At 41.5% G+C, this 23138-nt stretch overlaps 1 protein-coding gene across 3 annotated transcripts; it reads left to right on the forward strand.

Annotated features, from left to right (window-relative positions):
- Positions 1-22712, forward strand: SLC6A4 (solute carrier family 6 member 4). Of its 3 annotated transcripts, none has more exons than XM_030472461.1 (14): positions 1-527; positions 8585-9201; positions 9949-10083; positions 10876-11095; positions 11487-11625; positions 12008-12142; positions 13987-14090; positions 14511-14638; positions 14760-14872; positions 15410-15541; positions 16644-16743; positions 17096-17196; positions 19202-19369; positions 19751-22712. In XM_030472461.1, exons 2-14 carry the CDS (start codon positions 8739-8741, stop codon positions 19823-19825), a joined length of 2013 nt encoding a protein of 670 aa, XP_030328321.1. In that variant the 5' UTR covers positions 1-527; positions 8585-8738; the 3' UTR covers positions 19826-22712. The 3 variants fall into 3 exon arrangements, with proteins under 3 accessions (XP_030328321.1, XP_030328320.1, XP_030328323.1); XM_030472460.1 differs by lacking the exon at positions 1-527 and adding an exon at positions 1430-2458; XM_030472463.1 differs by lacking the exon at positions 1-527 and adding an exon at positions 2804-2829.
- The last annotated feature ends 426 nt before the right edge of the window (positions 22713-23138 follow it).

Genomic DNA, 23138 nt, shown 5'->3' on the forward strand with positions numbered 1-23138 from the left:
TCCAAGCCCTTTTATTGTGATCAGATCCCAGTCTTTTACTATCTTAATCCACAGAGCCACCTGCAAACTTGTCATTTACTGATTCCCTCAAAACTTCCATCCTGTTTGCTGTCCCCATCATCATCATCATCCCCATCCTGTTATTTATAGCTGGAATAACAGCCAGCAAAACTGTCCCTTACCAGGAAAGCTTTCCCTCCTTCTCTCTCTGCCTTCATTGGATCCTGCTCTTTTGAACTGATCGGAGCAGACAAACGTAGCCACCCACCTCTAGGAGGAAAACTGAGCTGCAGCCCTGGTGAAACATAAAGTTTATTTGACTAAAGTGACGCAAAAATTCTCCAAGAGCTCTTTGGCAGCAGATTATCTGGAAATCAGACCATGTGAGGGGGATTGGTGTACAAAAACCTCCCCAAGATGCTGAGTTGCCCACAGGCTGAGTTCCCGAGACCGAAGTAAATGTGGGTGAAGGTTACTCGAGCTTGGATAACTCCAAGGAGAGCGCTTCAAGCCGACCCCAGAGACAGGTACTTTGTGATTTTGTTTTTAACACACTGATATCTGAAGTGCTTTATGAATTTAGACAGACTTTGAGACGCTGTCTTCAGAGCTTACCTTCTGAAGCAAGCAGATACCAAGAGCTTCATTAACTTCCACTCCTTATTGCCTCTTTCAGCTCTGGTTATAAAGTCTGAACTACTAATGACAGCCTAGAGTGCGTACACTATGCTTTGCTTCTTTTTAAATTAACTTCTAAGGTCTTAGAGTATTTCTAAAACTTTGGGGAAATGTACATTTAACAAAGCTTTTTGGGGAAAAACTACTTTGATTTTTGGTGAAAGTTTGCATTGATTTTTTTCTTAAAACTTTTATGCTTTTTCCTGCTTTTGTGATGTTCTGATGCTCTGCTCCCTCTTGCTCAGGCACTTGTCCAGCAGTTATGGATGTTGGGAGTCAAATGCCCGTAGCAGAACATGTTATGACAATCTGAAATTACAGTTTTGGCAGTCCCCATAATTGCATTATGAGCATGAAGTTTATTTAAAGTTTACAAAAAGGCATTAAACTATAAGGAAAAATAAAGCAGCAGAATCTGAAGGGAAGAAATCAATGCAAACTGACATTTATTTTATATAAAGTAAGCTTTATTAACCATATAAAGTTCTATTTTAAAAGGTAAACTGTTCCAGCACAGTAAATTATCGAACTCAATGGGACAGATTTATTGTGAGTAATAAATCTGAAGAGTATGTCATATATATATATTTATAGTCAATCATGTTTAGTGCTGAAACAACTGGCTTGCTGGGTTGGTCTGCCAAGTAATATGGAAGTTTAAGTGAGGAATGCAATATAACTGAATATATAAATAGTCATGGAAAACATGTTTTGGTGTGGTAAGGAAGTCTGGGGGGGAAAGGATCGTGCATTTAATGGATCTGGATTCTTGGAAGCGCTGTGGGATTTTTTTCATGTGGGTTGTTAGCTGTCAGGCATTTACCAGGGAAGGTCCAGACGCTTGGACTTCATCTTCTGGTTCTATTGATGAGTGAATTGATGGTAATTTTCTTGGAGAGCACTTTGTAAACTTGGCATAGAGCAAATGTCTGTTGTGGTCCATTTTCTAATTGGACAGGGTGTGCTGAATTGCAAATGGTTATATAAATTAAGAAAAACTGCCCCAAAACTGGAATTTAATAACCCCCCTAAATTATTTCCACACAAGGAAACGTGCAGTGTATTTAAGCTCTTTCCTGCTTTCCTCCATGGAAATATAAACCACCCAGTTTTCTTTAGGAATTAAGAGCCTAAAGAAATGTTCATTTTGTATCCTGCTGTCCTTTCTGATGCTGATGTTTTAACTCTTTTCCAAAACTGTGTATTTGCAGCCCTGTTGATCTCACAATCTGTATCGTATAGATTTTACACAACATAACGAAGCCCGTCTGTGGTATAAGTGTTTCATAAAGAACTTGGAGCCTGTGTAAAAGGGCTGTAACTTGGAGATAGCTGTTAGCAAGTTTCCTTCAAAGAAACATCATCTGGAAACAATGGTGACTGTTTCTTTACTTCCTTTAGGTTAAAACATTACAAACAAGTACATTCATGCTGGCATATGTGCAGCCAGGCTGTGACTCGAGTCTGCAAACAGGTCTCTCACTTCAAGCACCATGCCTGTTAATTTGCCTGTGCAGAGTTACATTAAGGAACTCTGCTCTATTTGGTGATATTTGCTGTGTTATGACTTTTCCTTCAAGTTTATGTAAATAATTTGAGGAAGAATACAAAGGGAATGTCATTCCCTCTAAGCTTATCTGTTTCCTTGCACTGCATGTGGACACTCTTGAGGCACAAAATGCATTTTCTCCCCCTCCTGCCTGTTTGTTAAAGCACTGTCATCTCTTTGGCAGCATTCCCACTACAACACAGCATCTGTCTTCTCAGCACATTTTTAAAGGTAAAATCTCTCTTTCTTGCCGACTTTTTAATTTCAGACTGAAAGATGGACAAGAGGTTGTGGATGCTCCATCCCTGGCGGTGTTCAAGGCCAGGTTGGACAGAGCCTTGAGCCACATGGTTTAGGGCAAGGTGTCCCTGCCCATGGCAGGGGGGTTGGAACTAGATGATCTTAAGGTCCTTTCCAACCCTCACGATTCTATGATTCTATGATTCTAAGATTAGGACATAAAAACTCACAGCACAGGTTTATATTCCCTGAATACTATTCCTTTCAGAAGCACTATTTTCACGTCTTAGCTGTATTTAGCCTTATCTGGGAATACACAAGTTAACTGGAGAGAGCTCTCTGTTTATGCCAGTTTTACCTTGGTAAGTAGCCTTTTACTCTCCCAGTAGGGGCCACTGTCTCAGTGGGACTACTTGTTGAGCACAGTTCTACTCTGTTTTAGTAAGAATGTGAGCAAGCCCTTGGAGAACTGCAAATATTCATATATAGGATCCATTCTGTCAATCTACATATTGCAGGTTTCTTATACAATACTCACACATTACAGAGACGTGCAGAAGTACCCAATCCAGTTACATTTACAGTCACTGGCACTGAGATCAGACCTGCTCACCGGACCCATCAATTTCACTGGGTTTTGATCACTCTTTATCAAGTCAGGTTTGATTCTATTAAACTAGACTAGAGAAGCATAACTAAACCCCAAAGTCAGTTGTTGAGGGGTGGCGTAGACATCAGCTTGTATCGGCTTTGCACCTAATACTGCTGGTTACCAGCAGCCCTCCCAAAGCTGGGATTCTGTATCTTCTACTATGTCTTTATGAATATCAGGTTTTGAAATCTGAAATCCAATGTGTCACACTTGTCAGCTCACAATGGAAACAAGCTGATAGAAAAGGATATTCTAGGCACTCATTTTTTAATGGCATCAGTATATGTGAACACAGTCAAAAGCAAAGGGCATTTATTTTTTGCATTATGAACTCTAAAGATGACTCGTGTATGACACACAGCAGGTCAAATTCATCATAATCTAGATTCAAGATTTAATTTGGCTGGAACTTATCTTCTAACAACTCCTCACAGCATGGACACATCTGAGCTACCCCACAGTAACTTTGATTAAAGGGTTACTCCTGGCCTGTGCAAAACCATGAAGGCTCTATGCACCTTCACACCACACATGCAGCAAGCCAGGGATGCACCAGCCCACAAAAGCCTGTTAAAAGGAACAATCTTTATGAGGTTCCCACTGTCACCCAGGTCACCTCCCTCCTGTGCAAAAAGGCAGAGTAGGACTGAGTGAGGAGACCGGGTGAAGACCAGAAATGTTCACTGCTGTATTTATTGGAGTCCCGTACCTGGAAACAGCCCTGTCCGTGCTTGTCTGGGGGTCATGGCTGGTATTGTGGCTCAGAGATGAGAACAGCACCCACAGATAAACAGTTCAGCCTTTTCCTGTGTGGGATGTGGGATATGGGATTTCTGTCTTGTCACACAGAATTCTTGCTTGATTTTCTAGATAAAAGCAGTTTCCTTGGACTCTTTGTATTTACATACTGCCTGCCTGTGTGAACGGTATCTTTATTGCAAAGCGTAATATGCATTCACGCAGCTACATCATTTGAACTATCTTAAATACTTTGTGATAACATGACATTTAGGTGAAGGTAACAGGTATGTGTTATAATGTTTGGTTCTGTTTGCCAACAGTGTGGGTTAACTTTTTGTCTCAGAGTTCAAAGTACTCGAATTCTTTGCAAGTGCTAGCATGTGAATGGGCAGAAGTGGGGCAGATGGAGGAGCTGTGCGAGTGATAGACATGGGGTTTGCTGCAGGAGCGCAGCTGTAACCCAGCGAGTAGCTGGCACTCCAGCGAGCATTGGCTTGTAAAAGTAGCACATGAAAACAGTGTAGGTAATTTGTATGACACAAAATACATGCAAATATCCACATTTTGCAAGTTAGAACGTACTGGATCGTTTGGAGACAAGCAATGAATCTGTAGTCACGCAGAGTGAGGCTGAACAAGCCCTTGTGCTGAGGAATTCAGGAAGTCAGTGCTGCCCCACCTCAAATAAAGTATTCTCCAGGTGACTCGAGGCATTAAGATTTGCTTTCCTTGAAGCATCTGGTATTTGCTGTACCTCAGCCAAATTGTTTTAATCTACTGGACACATTACAAGTCAATCTTCTCCTTTAAAAAATACGGAGAACAGGAAAATCGTTTTGTTTTGAAGCGCTGGAAGGATTTTGGTTTACTACATGGCAGAACATTAAAGGAGAGGGATTCCCACACTGCCACGAGAGGTCACTGCGTGCCTCAAGAAACAAACAAAGTGATGATACATCAGTTGTGCGGCTCGGGAAGGAGCCAGGCCCCAGGACAGGGATGTTCCTTGAGGATTGCTTTGATAGAGGCAAAGGAGTTGGGTTTGTGCATCACGGGACATAGAGGGCTTTGACATCTACAGTGCTGGTTCGAGTTTAGCTCTGCGTGGGAGTAACCAAAAATGATAATTTAATTAATATTTGGCTGATGTGAACTGCGTTGGTGGCTCCAGGCAAGCTTGTAGAAACACATGGCTTCAATTAGCCACCGGAGTGTTTTCAGCAAGCAAGTAAAGCAGGGAATAGTTGTGGAGGATGTGCTGTATGTTAAAGGATGCTTCCCTGGAGCAGGGCAGAGGGTCGCTCCTCTTCCATCACTCTTTGACTCGGGAGGAGTGCAGTGCACAGGGCTGGCAGCATGGCATGTCTTGTGTGCTCTTGGACAGCACAGCACTACGAAAAGAAAACTGCCCTTTAGAATAATCATGGAATCACAGAGTGGTTTGGGTTGGAAGGGACCTTAAAGCTCATCCAGTTCCAACCCCTGCCACGGGCAGGGACACCTTCCACTACAGCAGGTTGCTCCAAGCTCCTGTGTCCAACCTGGCCTTGAACGCTGCCAGGGATGGGGCAGCCACAGCTTCTCTGGGCACCCTGTGCCAGCGCCTCAGCACCCTCACAGGGAAGAACTTCTGCCTCAGAGCTCATCTCAATCTCCCCTCTGGCAGGTTAAAGCCATTCCCCTTGTCCTGTCCCTACAGGCCCTTGTCCAAAGCCCCTCTCCAGGTTTCCTGTAGCCCCTTTAGGCACTGGAGCCGCTCTAAGGTCTCCCCTTCAGGAGCCTTCTCTTCTCCAGGCTGCCCCAGCCCAGCGCTCTCAGCCTGGCTCCAGAGCAGAGCTGCTCCAGCCCTCGCAGCATCTTCGCGGCCTCCTCTGGAGTCATCCAGAGGTCTCTGTTCAGAGCTACTGGAGGGAGAAAAGGTGCAGACACTTAAGGGCTGCTCAAAGGAGCAAAGTCACATCAGATCACAACCAAACGAAGGCACAGTGAGCTTGCTGCTTCTTTTTCTTCTGTAGCAAATTATGCTGGTGATAAGAAGCCAATGTGTATTTATGTAAGAGCAACCTTTGCAACAGCTCAGATGGAAAATAGGTAATAAACTGCCATTTCTTACATCATGCACTATCATCACTCTAGCACCTGTAACTACTGAGAGATCGGTGCATGGAGATGAAGCGGAGGGCAAAATCCTTCACTATTAGTGTAATTTTCTCCTGGGTATCTTCCCTAGTGGTCCTAGGATGTTTCTCAGCCCCAAGAGCTCCAGTTCTGCAGCTGTTTGTGCTGTTTGTAGCAGTTACGGATATTTTTTTTGCTTGAATTGTAACAAGAGGGGGGAAAAGTCCATTCTCCCACAGGTTTTTACAGGGTAATGAAATCTGACTCTCTAACTGTTGTGTTTTCATGTGCCAACTATGTCCCTGTGAACACGGCTGCACAGCCATCGGGTCTGTCACTCCAGAGACTTCCCAGGGTAGCTGCAGATCTCTTTCAGAAAGGAATAGTTCAAATTCCAGCTGAAGCCCCTGAAAGTTCACACATAATTTTGCATATTTTAGGCTGAAACTACTGAAAATTCTACATCAATATTTCATATAATGGGATATTTCTTTCCTGTGGTCTGCAGAAGACCCGAAGGAGCTTAGATCTGGATAAGACAACTGTGTTGTCACAAGATCCAGCAAATCAACAGTATATTCAATGACTTCTCTTCTGTAAAGAAAGCACCAACAAGTATCTATGTACAGAAATCAAGTGTTTTACAAATACTGTAAGAGTTTCAATCTCAGGTATGGAAAATTTAGCCTCATGAGATAATGCAGCTAAATCAACATCCTTTACTGCTTTCCCATTTATGAGTGAGAGGTGTAAAGTCCAGAAGGGCTTAGGTTACTTTTCCATATTCCTACATGCTGTATATAAGGGGAGGATTGGCTGTGGCCTTTCCTAGGATTCTCATGTTAAGAATCCAGTGGTGGTTGAACTGTTCTCATCTACATAAGCTCTTTTGCGATGGTTTCGGACTCCAAAGCCATTCAGGTTTTACAGTCTCACAGGTAAACCAGAAACTGCTGTTCTTTGCAATAGTGTTTTTCTCTGGAACTCTGAAGATGTTTCAGTCTTTGTGGATGATTAACTAATGGTAGCAAAGTACTGCTCTAAGAATTCAGCATTAATGATGCACTGCTTGCTATATGATGAAAAGAACATTATCTGGGCAAAGGCAGAACATAAGCCTGAAGAACTAGGGATCTCTGAAAGCTAGAAACACCTTCAAGTGGCTTTTATCTCAAGAACATCCTCCTGTTTGCTCTGCAGCTCGATAGCTTTCCTTCTCTTTTTGCTTGCAGTAATGAATGTTTAGGAAGAGGTTTAACAAACTGTCTTTGCACAAGGATGAAAGCAATGAGCAAAGTCTACAAATGAGCAAATAATATCCCCTCTCTGCTTTAGTTTCCCAACAGTTATAAGTGAAATAAAATAATGCTTATTCTTCTGCTACCATGTGACAATGCATTTACTGTGGTAAAATGATTTGAAAAGGGAAAAATTAGATGTAATTATAATAATCCGTGTTGCTTGTGTAACGCTTTGCTTGCTATAAAGCAAGGTTACTGCCCCAGGGAATGTGCAGCACAGAGAATCAGCTCCTATTTCAAGATTTGGTTGAATAAAGGCAGCTTTTAAGGCTGTTTTTAAGGGCATTTGACTTGCCTAAAAATGACCAGAGAACAAAACCTGACCCACTGACTCACAATTCTTTTTCTGTTCCTTCTGTTCTGAAGGAAAAGTTGTGTTGGACATTTCTTTACTTGGCGATGGGTCACTTCCCCTGCATTACACTCCTAGCACATATGAAGAGGGCAGGGATAGTCAGGGATTCTCCCAGTGCCGGTTCTTTGCAGTCTCTGCCCTTCCCAGAGCTGGAACCACAGTGGTAGCAATCCAAATGGAAAGATGCCTTTATTTCTCCAAGGAGTTAAATAAAACTGAGGACAAATCTTGTCCTTGAGACCCACATGTTAGCTCTCACTCAAAACAATCCAACTGAAGTTTTCTGGTCTTTTTTCCTTGTTATTATTAGTGTTGACTGAGCCTCAAAAGTCAGTTTGATGCAAAAACATTGGCTTCTTAAACTTCCATTTAAGCCTTCTAGGTCTGCTGCTAAACATAGCAAAGCCTGTGGGATTTCTGAAGAAAGGTGGTCCCGAAATGTCATTTGTATATCCACTGTTCTCTCCTATTTGTTTCATTCTGTTCCCTTCATACTGGGTGAAGCTAGAAATTGCCACACGATGAGTGGGTAAGTCACAGGATGAACTTAGGAAACTGAAAACAGAAGCCACGCTAAACTCTGCCCTCAGCATTGCAATGTGGGAGTCCCACAGCCTCCCTGGGTGTGAAACCAGGGTTCAGAGGGGAACGTGGTACCAGAAGACAGCGGGACTGTGACTGCTCTGAGTTGTCCAACAATGCACAAAGTCCAGCAAACCTGCACGAGAGGTTATAAACCAGGTACACCAGCTTCTGCTGCAGGAGAGGGTCACTGCTTCCTTCCTTTCTCTGCACTGAATCCTGGATTATCTGCTAAATGATTCATACTGCATGTTGTGATGGTTCATTACCTCCAAAAGTATTTTAATCACAGAATCTGTCAGTTGTAACTTGAAAGTTACAGCATTAATAAGCCCTGTAATGGATTTTTAACTATTTTCATTTCTTAGATGGTGTTTGTGCCTTCAATGTGATGGATTTAAACATGGAAGAGGAGTTCTAGAAGTGCCGGGAATACGCTGGGAATAAAAGTGTGGGAAGACAAGCCACAAGGGGACTCTGCTGCTGTCTGTGTGCAAGTGATTGGAACAAATCCTGGTAAAAATGGAAAAAAAGGCAACAGGCAAAGTGACCGAGCCACTGACTTGCAAGAAAGATGTCTCAGACTGTAACAAAGGAGAAGACTGTAAAGAGAATGGACTTCTGGTCAGGAACCCTAAATCTGCCCTGCGGCTGGTGGAGGATGGCAACAAAGTCCATCCCAGCCAGGGGGATAAAGGGGAGGCAGCTCAGATCTCAAATGGTTATTCAGGGGGGCAGAGCTCTGCTCCCTGCAATGGCATGGGAGAGGTGGAGGATGCGCAGTGCACTGCCCCAGCAGCCACCACCACCACTACGACCACCACTTCCACCACCTGTGGAGCAGAAGGCCAGCAGCAGCTGATGGAGTTGGAAGACAGAGAGACCTGGAGTAAAAAAATTGACTTTCTACTCTCTGTCATTGGCTATGCAGTGGATCTGGGGAATGTGTGGAGATTTCCTTATATATGCTATCAGAACGGAGGAGGTCAGTGACTAGTTCTGTGTGCTGTACCTTAATGCTGAACCTCTTACTTATAAATGGATGGTTAGTGGCTTATTTTAATATCATACATAACAAATGACCAAGGGGAGATTACTTTTCAAGCAGACTGGAAAACCTAAATACTGGGATAGGATAACTAGATATTAAGATGGAAGAAAAACTACTTAGCAAGATCTAAGAAGTCAGTACAACCAGAAGGCAAGAGCCAGTCAGGTGCAGAACCACCTTCCAAGAGAACAGACTCAATCTGTTCTAAATACAAGGAGTATTTTAGAATCAGATAAACCAACATGTCAAAACCAGCTCGTGAGGAATGCGAGGCCATAGACTCAATGATGTATCAGCCAAATTATAAATCTAATCAAGGAGATCTTGAAGGGACTTCTGTCTCCCTGGTGTAACAAAGGCATTTTACTGAAGAAATGAATTATTTTACCTGTAGCCCATCTCTCTCACAGTTGTATCCACTGTAGCCAATGCAGTCTTGGTGAATCCTATGTCTGCTTGTTACAGAAATGTGAGACATTTGGTCTGAATGTTGCTTGTTATTCACACTACTAAGTAGTTACTCTTAAGAGAAATCCCATGCTAATTCAGTGTGGCACAGTGGCTAGGGAGGGAATATGCATTTTCTCTGTGGGATAAAAGGAACTCTTGTTTATGGAGTGCTGGTACTGTTGGAAGAGAAGTCCTACAAAGAGTTACAATAATCTGCTTTCTTTCTTGCAGGAGCTTTCCTCATTCCCTACACAATTATGGCCATCTTTGGAGGGATTCCTCTCTTCTATATGGAACTAGCCCTAGGACAGTACCACAGGAATGGGTGTATTTCCATTTGGAGAAAAATATGTCCTATATTCAAAGGTAAAGAAGGGAAATGGGAAATGACTGGGGACTTTCAGATTAACTGGCAGATTTTCCTATAAAGGTGAAATTTCTTAAAGAAATATGAAGATCTCCTAAAGCAAAGTAAGGCTTGTTCTAGACAAGATTTTGGCTTTACAAAGAAAGCTTTCATAAAGCTTTATGTACACCTGCAGATGTGTGTGCTCTCATATATATGTACAACGTGCAACTCTCTACCTGATCAGATAACCATTGGGTCCATGTTCTCTGACCCAAGCCTGGAAATATTAAATAATAAACAGAAAATGCAATTAATGAAGTGCAACCTTACTGAATCCCAGGCAAAGTTCAAACCAGGAAAGAACACAGATCTACTATTTCTGTTACAAAGAAATGATCCCCCTCTTCAGCCTGGTCTGTCAGTTGTTGTCCTACCATAGAGTCTTCTTGAGTAAGTGGACCTGTTCCATATGCTCTTGCTCCCAGAGTTGTAGCTCTGGTCTCGGCTTTTTTATTCACTGAGAGTACAAGATGCCTATTTCTAAATTCCAGGAATTTAGGAACAGATGGGAAAAAAACCTATATAAGCATGTTCTGTCTTGATTAAGGATGCTTTTTTGGAATCAGAGCCTGACTGTTCCTGAAGCCACAAGAAATTCCAGTGTCGTAAATAATTGAGAGGGTATGTGTACCTCCTGAGAGCTGCCTTAGACAGTTACTAATTGTAGTTCACGTGATAATAAATTCCTTCCCTTTCTTTTTGGCCTAAAACTTACACTTACTTCATGTAATTATTTCCTGCCTTACTAGGAATTGGCTTTGCCATCTGTATAATAGATCTTTACGTAGCCTCCTATTACAACACCATTATGGCTTGGGCCTTTTACTACCTCATCTCCTCCTTCACAACGGAGCTGCCGTGGACTAGCTGCACAAACGCCTGGAACACAGGCAACTGCACAAACTACTTCAGCAAGGACAATGTCAGCTGGTCGCCTCACTCCATCTCTCCTGCAGAAGAATTTTATACGTAAGTGCATGTAAGTGAGGTTGGTGATATCAGACAGGCTGGTGGAACGTGTAGCAAGCTTTGCTTTGGACAGGGAGCAGGGCTCTTTATTAATGGGGCCCTATTCAGACCACTGAATACTTGTAGGTGTATGTAAGCTTAGGGTGTATGGGAGGTTACTCTCTGTTTTACATCAGAGGTTCCAAACCACTGTCAGCTGTCACACTTATCATTTATCATCACTGTTGTACCATTAATTAATTAAAAGATAAAATGACATGACTGAAGGCTACTTATCAAGGCCGCAGGACTACCTGTAATGCTCAGACCACAGTATGGGACTGTTCAAAGCATACTTAACATCAGCATCTGTTAAAAAATACCTATACTGTGCTTTTCTTTCCTCTTTCAGCCGCCAAGTTCTACAGGTGCACAGATCTGATGGGCTGGATGACCTGGGGGGCATTAGCTGGCAATTGACTCTCTGTTTATTGCTAATCTTCACCATTGTATACTTCAGCATCTGGAAAGGAGTCAAAACATCTGGCAAGGTGAATGTGAAAGCAAGACAAATCAACGTGGTACAGTATAGTCTAGCAGCCGTTCTAAATGAACTGAGTAACTTGACAGAATGATCTCAGATTGTCTTCATGACAGGGATTATAGGCTTATGGATTTGGGAACCACTTAGTGTAGAGTGACTGCTACTGTTAGCCAAGTAATATGTAACAACAGTACATTACACCACTGTTCTCTGGACCAGAACAACTCTGCCAAGTGAAAGCGTGGGTATAGATGTGCAAGCTGCCTGTTCACAGACCCTCTGAGAAGCTCACATGAGGATGTTATAAATACTGAGTGCTACAATAACTCATTATCACTGTTTTAACTTTCTACCCCTGGCAAATACTGTGTTCCTGTTTCCCCTTACAGGTGGTGTGGGTGACTGCCACATTCCCTTACATCATACTCTTTATCCTGCTCGTGAGAGGTGCAACATTGCCTGGGGCATGGAGAGGTGTCCTCTACTACTTGAAACCTGACTGGCAGAAACTCCTGGCCACTGAGGTAAAAAACCATTATAAAAGGGGAGAGATTTGCTGTTTGCCTACCAGCATGTATAGATTTCAATGTCTGTTTTCAGCACAGAGCGTGATTAAACAGATGTCTTGGTGTGGACTTACAAGCCTGAGTTCATGTTTGAGTTTAAAGCCATGCTATTCTTTCTATAATTGTAAAGATATTTTTAAAGATTAACATCCACCATCAATTCAGCTTGAACTAAGAGCAGAGCTCCCTTGCAGGGGTTGAACACAGTTAGTGATGTGATTAGAAAGAAAACAAGCCACCAAACCATTTTTCACCAGGAAAATGGTGATACTGAACAAGAAGCTGTGATTGCTGCTACACTGCAATAAATCCCTTGGTCTTTGACAGTCACACTGAGCAAAGTAAATTTCCTAAGCCCTAGCAAAGGGTCTAGCTGCAGGTTTTTTGGCTGTGAGGGGATCATTACACACTTGGGCAGGCTTTTCCACAGCCCAAGTGTCCACAGTTGCCTGTATTTTAATATCTGAGGTTATGAGAGTTGATACTTCTGATCTCTGTCTTATGACAAGCTTTGGCAGATAAACCCAAGGAGACTCTCTGTAGCCACCAACTAAAATATGACCATAATGCATGTAAGTGCATGTGGAGGAGGAATAAATCAGTTAGGCCTGTAGGGACCACCAAGATTCAAAAGAAAGGAGGAATGAGGACAAGACTGTGCTAACCAACAAACCCCAGGCACTCCCGTATCTGTTTCAGCTTCGAACTCTGTGGATGACAAGTAGTCCATCAGGCTCAAGGCTACGCTTACTTCACTGCCCATGAAAGTGTCTAGTGAGGAGGGTGATGGAAAAAACCCAAAGCAATAAATACTACAAATATAAAGATTAAAAATTCTAATGTTTGCAAGTCTGCTGCTGCCCAGCTGATAGGGAGAGTTGTGAATGAAAAGGAAATGAAAAGACACTAGTCTCTGATAAAGCAGCATCTCCAATAAGGGACCACATCTTCAGAAAAAGCAATAAAGGGCATTGATATTGTATTGGCTGTATCTGAAGTGAGGACAGCAGATCACAATCTGTGTGCTGGACGATGACAGAGCTCTGTCTGTGGGTGATACAGGGTGGCCTCACACTATGGAAGAGAATATTAGAAATGAGATGTAATGAACTTCATGGTTCAATCAAAAGAGGATAATGAATGAGGACTTTCACCTTTGGAAAGAGGATTGATACTATACTTTAGAAACACTACTCATTAAGGCTGTGGCCACTTTTCAAGTAGAACAGGCATTTCATAACAAGATCCTCACACTTGCATCTGTCATGGCTACACCAAAGCTGCACTGAGTCCTGAGGACTAGAACTGCACCCACACTGTCAAATGCATTTCCATATATCTAGAAAAAGCCTGGACAGTGATCATCTGCTACTTAGCCTGGAGGACACACAGCCAAACACAGGATTATTCCAGAGCACAGAGAGTTTGGAGGAAGATGGGCCAAGGCCACTGCAAAATCATGGATAGGATGTTCTCATGTTAAACTGGTTCCAGGCCAATCACTGTGAAGTCATCTCAGATGCTGTCAGGAGTGAAACTGCCAGTGAGTACTCATGACAGTGAGAGACACAATAAGCACTGCACAGGCACTAAAATTATAGTGGCTATGTACAACTCTCATAGATCTATGATAAATACCATATTTCAACATGTTCTCTTAACAAAATATGTGTTAGACCAGGACTAGGATACAGACAGACTAATGAGGCACGGTTTTGTAGGGCTGAGTGATATTCTGAACATGCCAAACTCATTCACTCTGTTTCATGTCATTTTTTTTCTCAATCTTCACTATTTTTCAGGTTTGGGTGGATGCAGCAGCTCAGATTTTTTTCTCCCTTGGTCCAGGTTTTGGGGTCCTGTTGGCTTACGCCAGCTACAACAAATTCCATAACAACTGCTACCAGTGAGTTCTACCTGATTCTATACGTAAAATTGAGTTTTAAAATGTAACTGTGCGTATTTAAGAAAAAGAAACCCAGTGCTGGTGAAAGGCACTATTTATAACTTGTATATAATAAAATTGTGTAACTTGTATAAAATAAAATTCTCAATTCTTTAACATTCCTACAGTAAATCTTAGTTTTCTAACACACCAGTATACATCCAGCATTCAATCCAGTGTCAGGCTGATGTTACAGCATCTGTTTGGAGTTTGGGTTTGGGGTTTACTTTTCGTTCTTTCAAATCTGCTGCTTGATTTTTGACCTGTATTCCCCTAGTTTTTCTAGGACTCCATCCAGAACATTAACTCACCCCATCTGTAGTAAACCACCCTTTCTAGCAGATGCCGATTCCCTGACATGAGTTAGGTCTTCTGTTGCAGAGATGCTTTGGTTACCAGTACCGTGAACTGTGTGACTAGTTTTGTGTCTGGATTTGTCATTTTCACTGTGCTGGGATACATGGCGGAGATGAGGAATGAAGATGTATCAGAGGTTGCCAAAGATACTGGTAGGTTACATTTCTATACACATCTCTCAAACTGCTTCTAAGATAGAATATTATCTTCTAGGTTGAGAACAGCCTCCTCACAGCAGTAGTGTGCTAACAGTTATCCTTGTTCTAATACCAGGACCCAGCCTCCTCTTCATCACGTACGCTGAGGCCATCGCAAACATGCCTGCTTCCACCTTCTTTGCCATCATCTTCTTCCTGATGTTGCTCACACTGGGATTAGACAGCACGGTGAGTACGCAGCAGTGTAAGGCAGAGGACCTCTTGGATAGCTGGTGTATGGCCTCACCCCCGCCAACATCAGAAGAAACAGAATTACAAATACTGCACCATCACTAAAGGGTTTAAAGCAGGATTGGCATCTCCATGCGTCTTCTATAAGACAGCAACTATTACCCAAATAGGCTTAAATAAAATTAAATGACTTCTCAGTGTCATACTGTGGCAATCAGTAACTCCTTCCAGCAAGGCTGAACTCAGCTGATTTCATGATCTTGGTTCTACTGAGCCACCTACGAGTTATTAGCATCCTATTCCCTGTAATACAGTACTTCCTCTGGATGGTAGGCATGCAGACAGGTGAAGACTAAATCCCCACCTTGAAGAGTTTAAAAGTTCTGAAGATTGTCTAAACAGCAGTCACACAACTCTACAGGCAGAATAAAGCACCAGCGTTCCAAAGCTTTAAAGCTCCTTTAAGCATTGAAACCTACTTTAAGGCAGGTAACACTGCCCTCTATTTTCCAGTGACTTTTCCATGCTTTTCAGTTTGCAGGATTAGAGGGAGTGATTACGGGAGTCCTGGATGAATTCCCGCATGGCTGGAGCAAACGCAGGGAACTGTTTGTCCTTGGTCTGATCATCATTTGTTTCCTGGGGTCATTAGCGACCCTGACTTTTGTAAGTATTTCACCCACCCCTCAACTTTCCTCACTGGCAGGTTCCTGCTAATGACATCTTTGAAGAGAGTTTCAACGAATCAGATTAAATCTCCAGCCTCTTTTCTTTATGCATTAGAAATCTATATTTGGAGTGAAACGTGAACAGTAAATCTCACTAGGAAATGTGTTGCAAAATGATCCTTTTGCAATTCAGCACAACTCTGATGTGCTTCACATCAGAACTGACGCAGCTGCTGCAGGAACAGGCAGCCTTCCACATTCTCTGTGTGGGTTACTTTTGGTTCTCCAAAGCCCCATGTTTAAAAAGAATACGAATTGTTATTTTAATTTTTGCAATGTTTAAAATAATTTTTTGGATCATTCTTTTTTTAATTCAACATACAGCTGCTAGAAAATGCTGTGATTGACTGTCGCTGCTCTCCAAAAATTTCTAGCAATGGATTTCCTGGATCTTCTTCATCAAATCAGGCCAGAAATCAGGTTCAGTCACACCAAATAGTCCCTGTGGGGCTATTTTCACAAGAAACACAATTTTGAGTAATGAGTTTAATGATCATAAGGAAGAAGTAAAAATATTTGGCTTTTGTGTCACATTTCATTCCACTTGCTCTTTTATGTGCAACTTCCTCCTCATTTAAAGCATTTGTTGCAAAAGGAGACTTAGTTCCTCTCCAAGACACAATGCTCTTCTCCTTATGATTCTAGATCCCAAAGAAAGCAAAGTAACACCATATTTATTTCCTGTTTGGTAACTGTGACTCACTCTGCAGCAAGAAGATGCCATCAGAGAAGGCACGCAAAAAGCCATCCCATTAACCCCCACCAAATCCCATTTGTTCATTAAAATCCAGCTAGAACTGCCAGTGGATTCAGCTTTAGCTCTTCTGCATGGCAGCCCCACTGGTGAAATGTGTTCATAGGGAGCGAGCAGACCAGCAGGATGCTCAAGGATTTCACTGGCAGGAACAGTCACACAGTGACAGAACTGAGTGACCCATCTGGGAATGCTCTGCTCCAGATGAAGACAATAATAAACAGCAGAATGAGTGGATTTCCGTCACTGGATCTTTGGTTCACTGATGATGTGATGTCCTTTCCAGGGAGGTGCATATGTGGTAAAGCTGTTTGAGGAATATGCCACGGGTCCAGCTGTCCTCACCGTTGTGTTTCTGGAAGCGGTTGCTGTGTCCTGGTTCTATGGTACGTCTGTTGCCACGCTGACACACGGTGCTAACCCAGCCTGCCGAGCTGCTGCAGCCCGGTATTCCCTCTGTTCTGCAGACAAGATCACTGGTGTCTCCAGAAAAAGTTTACAAACTCACTGATGACTAAATCCATGAGAATTAACTGTCCTCTGACATGAGTACAGAGACATCTAAAAGGAACAAGAGCTGTAATGCAGAATTAGGGATTTAATATAATTAAGAGTTATAGAAACAAAACAGTCTTTCGTGATGGATTCTGGATTTACTTGTGCATACAAAATGCTGTGCATCTACTTGCGAAAGACTTACATCTGTTGTTACCACTCTCCTCCCCTTTGTCTCCACAGGCATCACCCAGTTTTGCAACGATGTGAAAGAAATGCTGGGCTCTGCCCCAGGCTGGTACTGGCGAGTTTGCTGGGTAGCAATTAGTCCCATCCTCCTCCTGGTGAGTTTTCTTTATAGCTTTTTCTTTTCAGCACCAGAAAATTACCATTGAACAATGCCACTCCTTAGAATTCTAAAAGCTTAATTACAGAATCTTCTTATGAAGTTCTTTAGTAACATTTTTTGTTAAACCAAAAAGGCTCAAAGAGTGAAAAATCCAGTACAAGGTCCTGTTACTATATCACTATTTGAAGGATTTTTGTACGTAAGACTGCATTCTCCTTCTCTCTGCTGAACAAAGTTACTCTGGTTTGTTGCTTTATGTTTACCTCAGCAAAATGAAGCAATAAAAGATGATGATAAAATATACTGCCTGGGGAGGAGAGCCAAGATAAGTAAATACACTGTCTCAGCACCCGCTGACTGACAACACTGGAACATTCCACTTAAAATTTACAGCAGTTAATTGCAACCTTTATAAATCTGTAATTCAGAGTTGGAAGCACTGTCCCAGTGTTTGACTTGGCAGGATTATTGATAACATTTTAACATAAAGCGTTCATTTCCTGATCCAAAATTAGTTCACGCTCTCTTTTATTGTCACTAGCCTTAGTGGGAGCAGAGCAGGTCAAGTTGGAGCTTATAAAGAATGTAGGTTTAAGACCTACTGAGTGAATTCCAAACACTTGTAATGATCAATGCATCATTAACGGATTTTCATTTTATTTTCTGTAGAAAAAGAAGGGAAGAAAAGGCTATAAATTAGTGTGACACCACAAAGAATTGTTATATTAGTGTCCTTTTTGTGATCCTAAAGCAGTAAAATAAGCAGAGAGAATATGGCTCTGGTGATGGGGTTACCACGCAGAGCTATTTGGATTCTCCGTGGAAACGAAACTAAACTAAACAAAACAAAACAACTAAAGTAAACTAAAGTAAACTAAGGGAAGCCCAGAACATAGCATGTTATTTCTGTATGGAAATTTTGCTGGTAATCCTGATATTCTGATGATAAAATGGAATCAGAGTTCCTTCCAGTGCTCATCACAAGTACGATTCCTGTAATATTCAACTAAAAGTATTTGTTGTTTCACTAGACAGTTTTCATTCATGAAGGCTATGCAGAGGGAAATGATCTAACAACATTACTTGAACTGATGCCAGAATGCTGTATCCAAACTAGTATTAACATTTGTAAAAGCTACTGAAGAACTGGAATGCTCTGGAAAAATATCACAGAAAAGATAAAATGTGTAGAAAATAACAGTGAAAAAAATAGAATCTGGATAGCTTATCACAGAGAAAACTGACAGCTGATGTGATTACCACAGGTAAGTACTTTAACAGTATTTGAAAGAGTATTCAAAGGGGCTACAACCCAATAAAGAACAGCATAAACCACCACCACAGTGGCTATGAGTTAAATTCAGACTAAGCAGAACTGACACTAATCATGATTAAATGTGGGACAAGCAGCAAAGGGAAACTGTACACGTCCCATTTCTGGTGGCTTAAAATTAAGATGATACCTTTCTGGAAGGGATCCTTTGCTGGAATTAAGTTATAGAGCTCAATACCAGGGTAACTGGATGAAATTCTGCACATTGGTATCAATCAATCTGATTCTGTCCATCTAACATCTTCCTTTTCTTTTAAATGTACAAGTATGGTCCTGAACTGTCTCTCTAATGCTTCTCAGACCACAAACACATCCATGTGTATTTATGGAATAAACAACCCATGTGAGCCTTTTTACCTGCCTCTTTCAGTGCCTGCCTGGGCTATACCCTAGAGCACTTGAGCTCCTTTTAAACTCCCTGAAGGAAAGTCTGGATATCCAGATATGGTTTGGGGGGTTCTTTCATTTTGGGTTGATTTTTGGTTGTTTTTTTTAATTCCATACTAATGTCATTTGGGATTTTTTTCAGTGTCAACCTGTTTAATCCTCGAGTCCTAATCGTGTTTTTTAGTTCAATGCTATGCTGGGACATGGAATTCCCTAAAGTAAGTGTCTGCCATCAAAGTACTAGATGGAACATTCATACTTTCCTCTTTTCCTTTTTCAGTTTGTCACTTGCAGCTTCTTGTCCAGCCCTCCTGAGCTACGGCTTTTCGATTATAACTATCCCTACTGGACCACAGTAGTGGGTTATTGCATAGGATCCTCTTCAGTCATCTTCATTCCAATCTACATGGTCTATCGGTTGATCATCACACCAGGAACATTTAAGGAGGTATCCATGATGCTCTGTCATGAATCTGTGGCAGTATTTTGGGGATTTAAGTTTATGTAATGACCTGTTCAGAAATAATATGTTCAGTTGACTTATGGTATCCAAGTGAACTACAAAGTCCTAAAGCATTAATACAGCATCTCTCAAACTTTGGTTCAAATTACATGTTACAAATAATTAAAAAATAATGCTGTGTGCTTCTGTAGCACCTTATATCTTCATAGTGCTGAGATGGAAGAAGCCTGAAACATCCTTGTGTTGTAGTTCACAAGGTGTAACTGAAACTAAATTCATATCTTCTCATAAATCTCTTTCCAAATGGCCATGTTATGTGTTACCTGTAAAATCAATTGATTTCTAATACTGATTTCTTTCCAACAGCGTATTCTGAAAAGCATTACTCCAGAAACAGCTACAGAAATTCCTTTTGGAGACATCCGCATGAATGCAGTATAAGCTAACCTGGGGGGAGCACAAAGTGTGACTTTCCCCATCCTCTTCCCCCTGCCCCCAAAGAATTTAGTTTCCAGCTGAGACAAGAAATGGAGGAGTTTTACATGGAGATGGCATCACTGACAACGGGCATCTGGAAACGGGATGCCCCAGCACATTTATCCAAGCAATTCAATGAACTCTCCGGTGCACTTCTAACCAGCCTGAACTGACAGAGAACCAACTCATACTGGGAACACACGGGTGTCTGTGTGCATGAGGATACCACTACTCCATGCTCTGGGGCTGTCAGAAAGTGTGCGTGGCTGAGTAAGCCACTATAGGATGAGTATCAGAGGGTAGGATTAGGTGTAGAATCCCAAGTCTGTGGCAGTGCTCCTGTATCTTCCTCAATGTGATCGTTTGTACTGGGCAACGTCGTCTTCGCTTCTAAGGTTCTAATTGCTTAAACTACATTGAAAAATACAAAGATATTTCTGATAGCCATAAACGTATGACTCAAGTAACACAGGGTTTTATAAACTAGGCAAAAAAAGAGTAAATTCCCTAGGTTTGTAGTGAAGTAGAGGAAGAGGAAACGATCCCGAGCAGCACTATACACACCTCTGCGTACATTAGCGCACGTTTGGTGGCATTATCCCCCTTTTCATTACCAGTGTCTGTTCTTCCTTGTGTAACAAGTACTACAAAAGCATTCTTTGTAATGAGGTAGGCATCACTTTCCTTTAGACCCAATCAAACCACGCAAACTCACCATGGGTTACTTCACAAGTACCTCAGACATCCACAAAATCATTGTCCTGACAGACCTAACACACCCAAAGAAACTACTGACCAAGGGTGAACCTTTTTGAGTTCCGATGCCAAAAAGTGGAATCTTAAAAGATCTGCTTCTCTGCTTTGCTTCGTTCTTTGGTTTTGTGTTTTGTTCTGGGGTTTCCTTTGTTTTGTTTCTTTTGGACCTACAAACAAAAGGCACCTGAAGAAGGGAATATGTTCTTTCACTGCCAACAGAAAAACAATAGATGTGTCTTACTGTACAGTTACAAGAAAGTTTTGTAGCTTATCCCTCAAGTATATATGAAAGCTATTTCCAAAACTGGCTTCATTATAAGGAAAAAAGGAACAGTTTGGGAATTCTTTTACTATTAGAATGCCATTTAAAGTTACCAATCAGGAAAATTACTCCATTATTTTTTTTTTAAATGAATATTCTAATTAGAAGAAAAAATACAGAAGAGATGTCAGTGTAAGGTGACTGAGGTACTCGTATGTATCCAGCATCCAAGGGTGGGAAATAAAGGAGAAAGCCCTACCCAGCTTCTTCACTCTTCAGACTGGTGGTCAGCTATTGCCGAGTAAGTTTTCTCCTAAATGGGTAAGTATTTAAACAGATCAATCTCACAGATGGGGTATTTTTTGCCAGACTTGATGCTGTTTTGTGTTGGGCTCACTCAACAAAACCAAACCCCCACAGTCCCTCCAACAAACCCCCAACTTACACTTCCAGTGTTTGGTCGTTTTCATATACCCGTGTGCAAAAGTCTCTTTAAACAGACATTTTGCAGTCTTCTATCAGGAAGGGTGAAGGTGGGGACAGAAACTGTTGAGTTAAATAAGAGCATTATCTGTACCAAAGCCAAAGTTTCTCTTTCCCCCCTTGCAAACAAACTGAATCTGGGAACATTAATTCTACCAGAATAATTTGCAAGGTAATAATTGCAGAATCCCTATGTCATGTGCAACGCTACTGATGTTATTCCTTTATAATAGCATTTGAAATGGCAAAAGATGCATCTTTAATTTGTACTCTAAGACACTAATACACAACAGACATTGTCTCTCTGGGTGGTTTTAGCACCTCCTAAGAAATGCCACTGTTTTCTGGTGGATTAAAAGTCAGCAAAGAAGCCCCGATGTTAACACAGCTCTGCAACAGTCAGCGCAAACCAGGGCAAGGTCTCTCAGCTGACAGATTAGAATAAAGCACTCTGAGTACAGATGTACTGCAAGAGGGTAAAAGAGTGCTAAATCATTCGAAGATACAAAGAGCAATGCAGACATGCAAAGTCGCAGGAGCAGTATTTTTAGACAGTCCAGAAGATCACTGCTGATGCTAGATCTTTGTTCTCTTTTCACTAGAATAATCCAGTCTGAGGTGTTTATGGGAACGGGGCAAGGAAGCCCTCTGGAAGTGGATTTTAAATGCTTGTCTTTTCCTCAATAATACAAAGATCAAATACATGCATGTTTTCATTCTATGAAAGCTGAACTTGCAAGGCAGGTTAGTCTCTGTTATTTTTTGTTATGTGGCACACTGGTCTGAAGTTTTCTAATTCTTCTGATGACAAGTTCATTTGTCAGTATCTGTTTAGCTCAGTGGTTGACATATTGAGAAATAGATTTCATTTATTTTTATAATTGATTTTTTTTTCTCCTTCCTTTTACATATCCAGCTGAACACATTTAGAGGAACCAGTATTTATCAGGTAGCTCAACAGGTAGCCATATATTAAACATTGGTTTTGTACAAAAACTAGTTATATTGATGCCAAATGGGCTGCACTTAGAAGTGTTTTGAGGCAAACCACCCAATTCCTTCTCTTTCCCTCCCCTTTGCTTATCTACCCCATGAGAACATCCTACCCCCTATTCTGAGCAGTGAGAAGGAAGTTATGAAACCAGTAAATTAGGTTTGCCTTATAAGCAAAGAGAATTAAACTGGAGTTTTAGCTGTACAGAACTAAGTATTCCCTCCGACTTGTACATGATGCACCTGTATTAATTTATGCGGCTGTTTAGTTACAAGTGTTGCAAGCTGACTGTAAGTCATCAGTATGTGCCTTGTACTGTAAACTGTTATTGTAATAAATTTAATATTCATAATCCATCTGCAGACTTCTCTTGTGCCTCTCTTATGGGAAACAAACCTCAAAGATAAAACTCAATTCCAAGCAGCAGCAGAACATCTAGTCCAGTTTACTACGCCAACAAGGCCTCTTTGCCAAAAAGCAGAGGTTTTCCTTCAGTTCTTTCACTCTATTCCAACAGAAGAACGAAAGCAAATTACATTTGTTTAGACAGAACAGCAAAACTGAACTGATCCACAGTTGGAACAAGTGCTTAGCTACTTGATGGGCTTACATATAAAACTCATTTCAAGGCTTTGTAAACTGGCAGGCCTGGCATTTAATTTCACTCACATTTTGTCTCATTACTAAGGCTGAACAAGACATTACAGAAACACCAATCTTAAAATTTGTTTTTAATATTAGTTCACCTGAGTGTAGCATAAAAGCAATAAAGCAAAAGAAAC

Source organism: Strigops habroptila (genome assembly GCF_004027225.2).
Source record: "Strigops habroptila isolate Jane chromosome 13 unlocalized genomic scaffold, bStrHab1.2.pri S16, whole genome shotgun sequence".
NCBI lineage: Eukaryota > Metazoa > Chordata > Aves > Psittaciformes > Psittacidae > Strigops > Strigops habroptila.

Excerpts from the sequence above, each read along its gene's own strand:
- SLC6A4 (XM_030472461.1), top strand. The coding sequence starts at position 8,739 with ATGGAAAAAAAGGCAACAGGCAAAGTGACCGAGCCACTGACTTGCAAG. Across the intron at positions 11,096-11,486 it reads CCTGCAGAAGAATTTTATAC|CCGCCAAGTTCTACAGGTGC; the intron begins GTAAGTGCATGT and ends TTCCTCTTTCAG. Across the intron at positions 12,143-13,986 it reads AGAAACTCCTGGCCACTGAG|GTTTGGGTGGATGCAGCAGC; the intron begins GTAAAAAACCAT and ends ACTATTTTTCAG.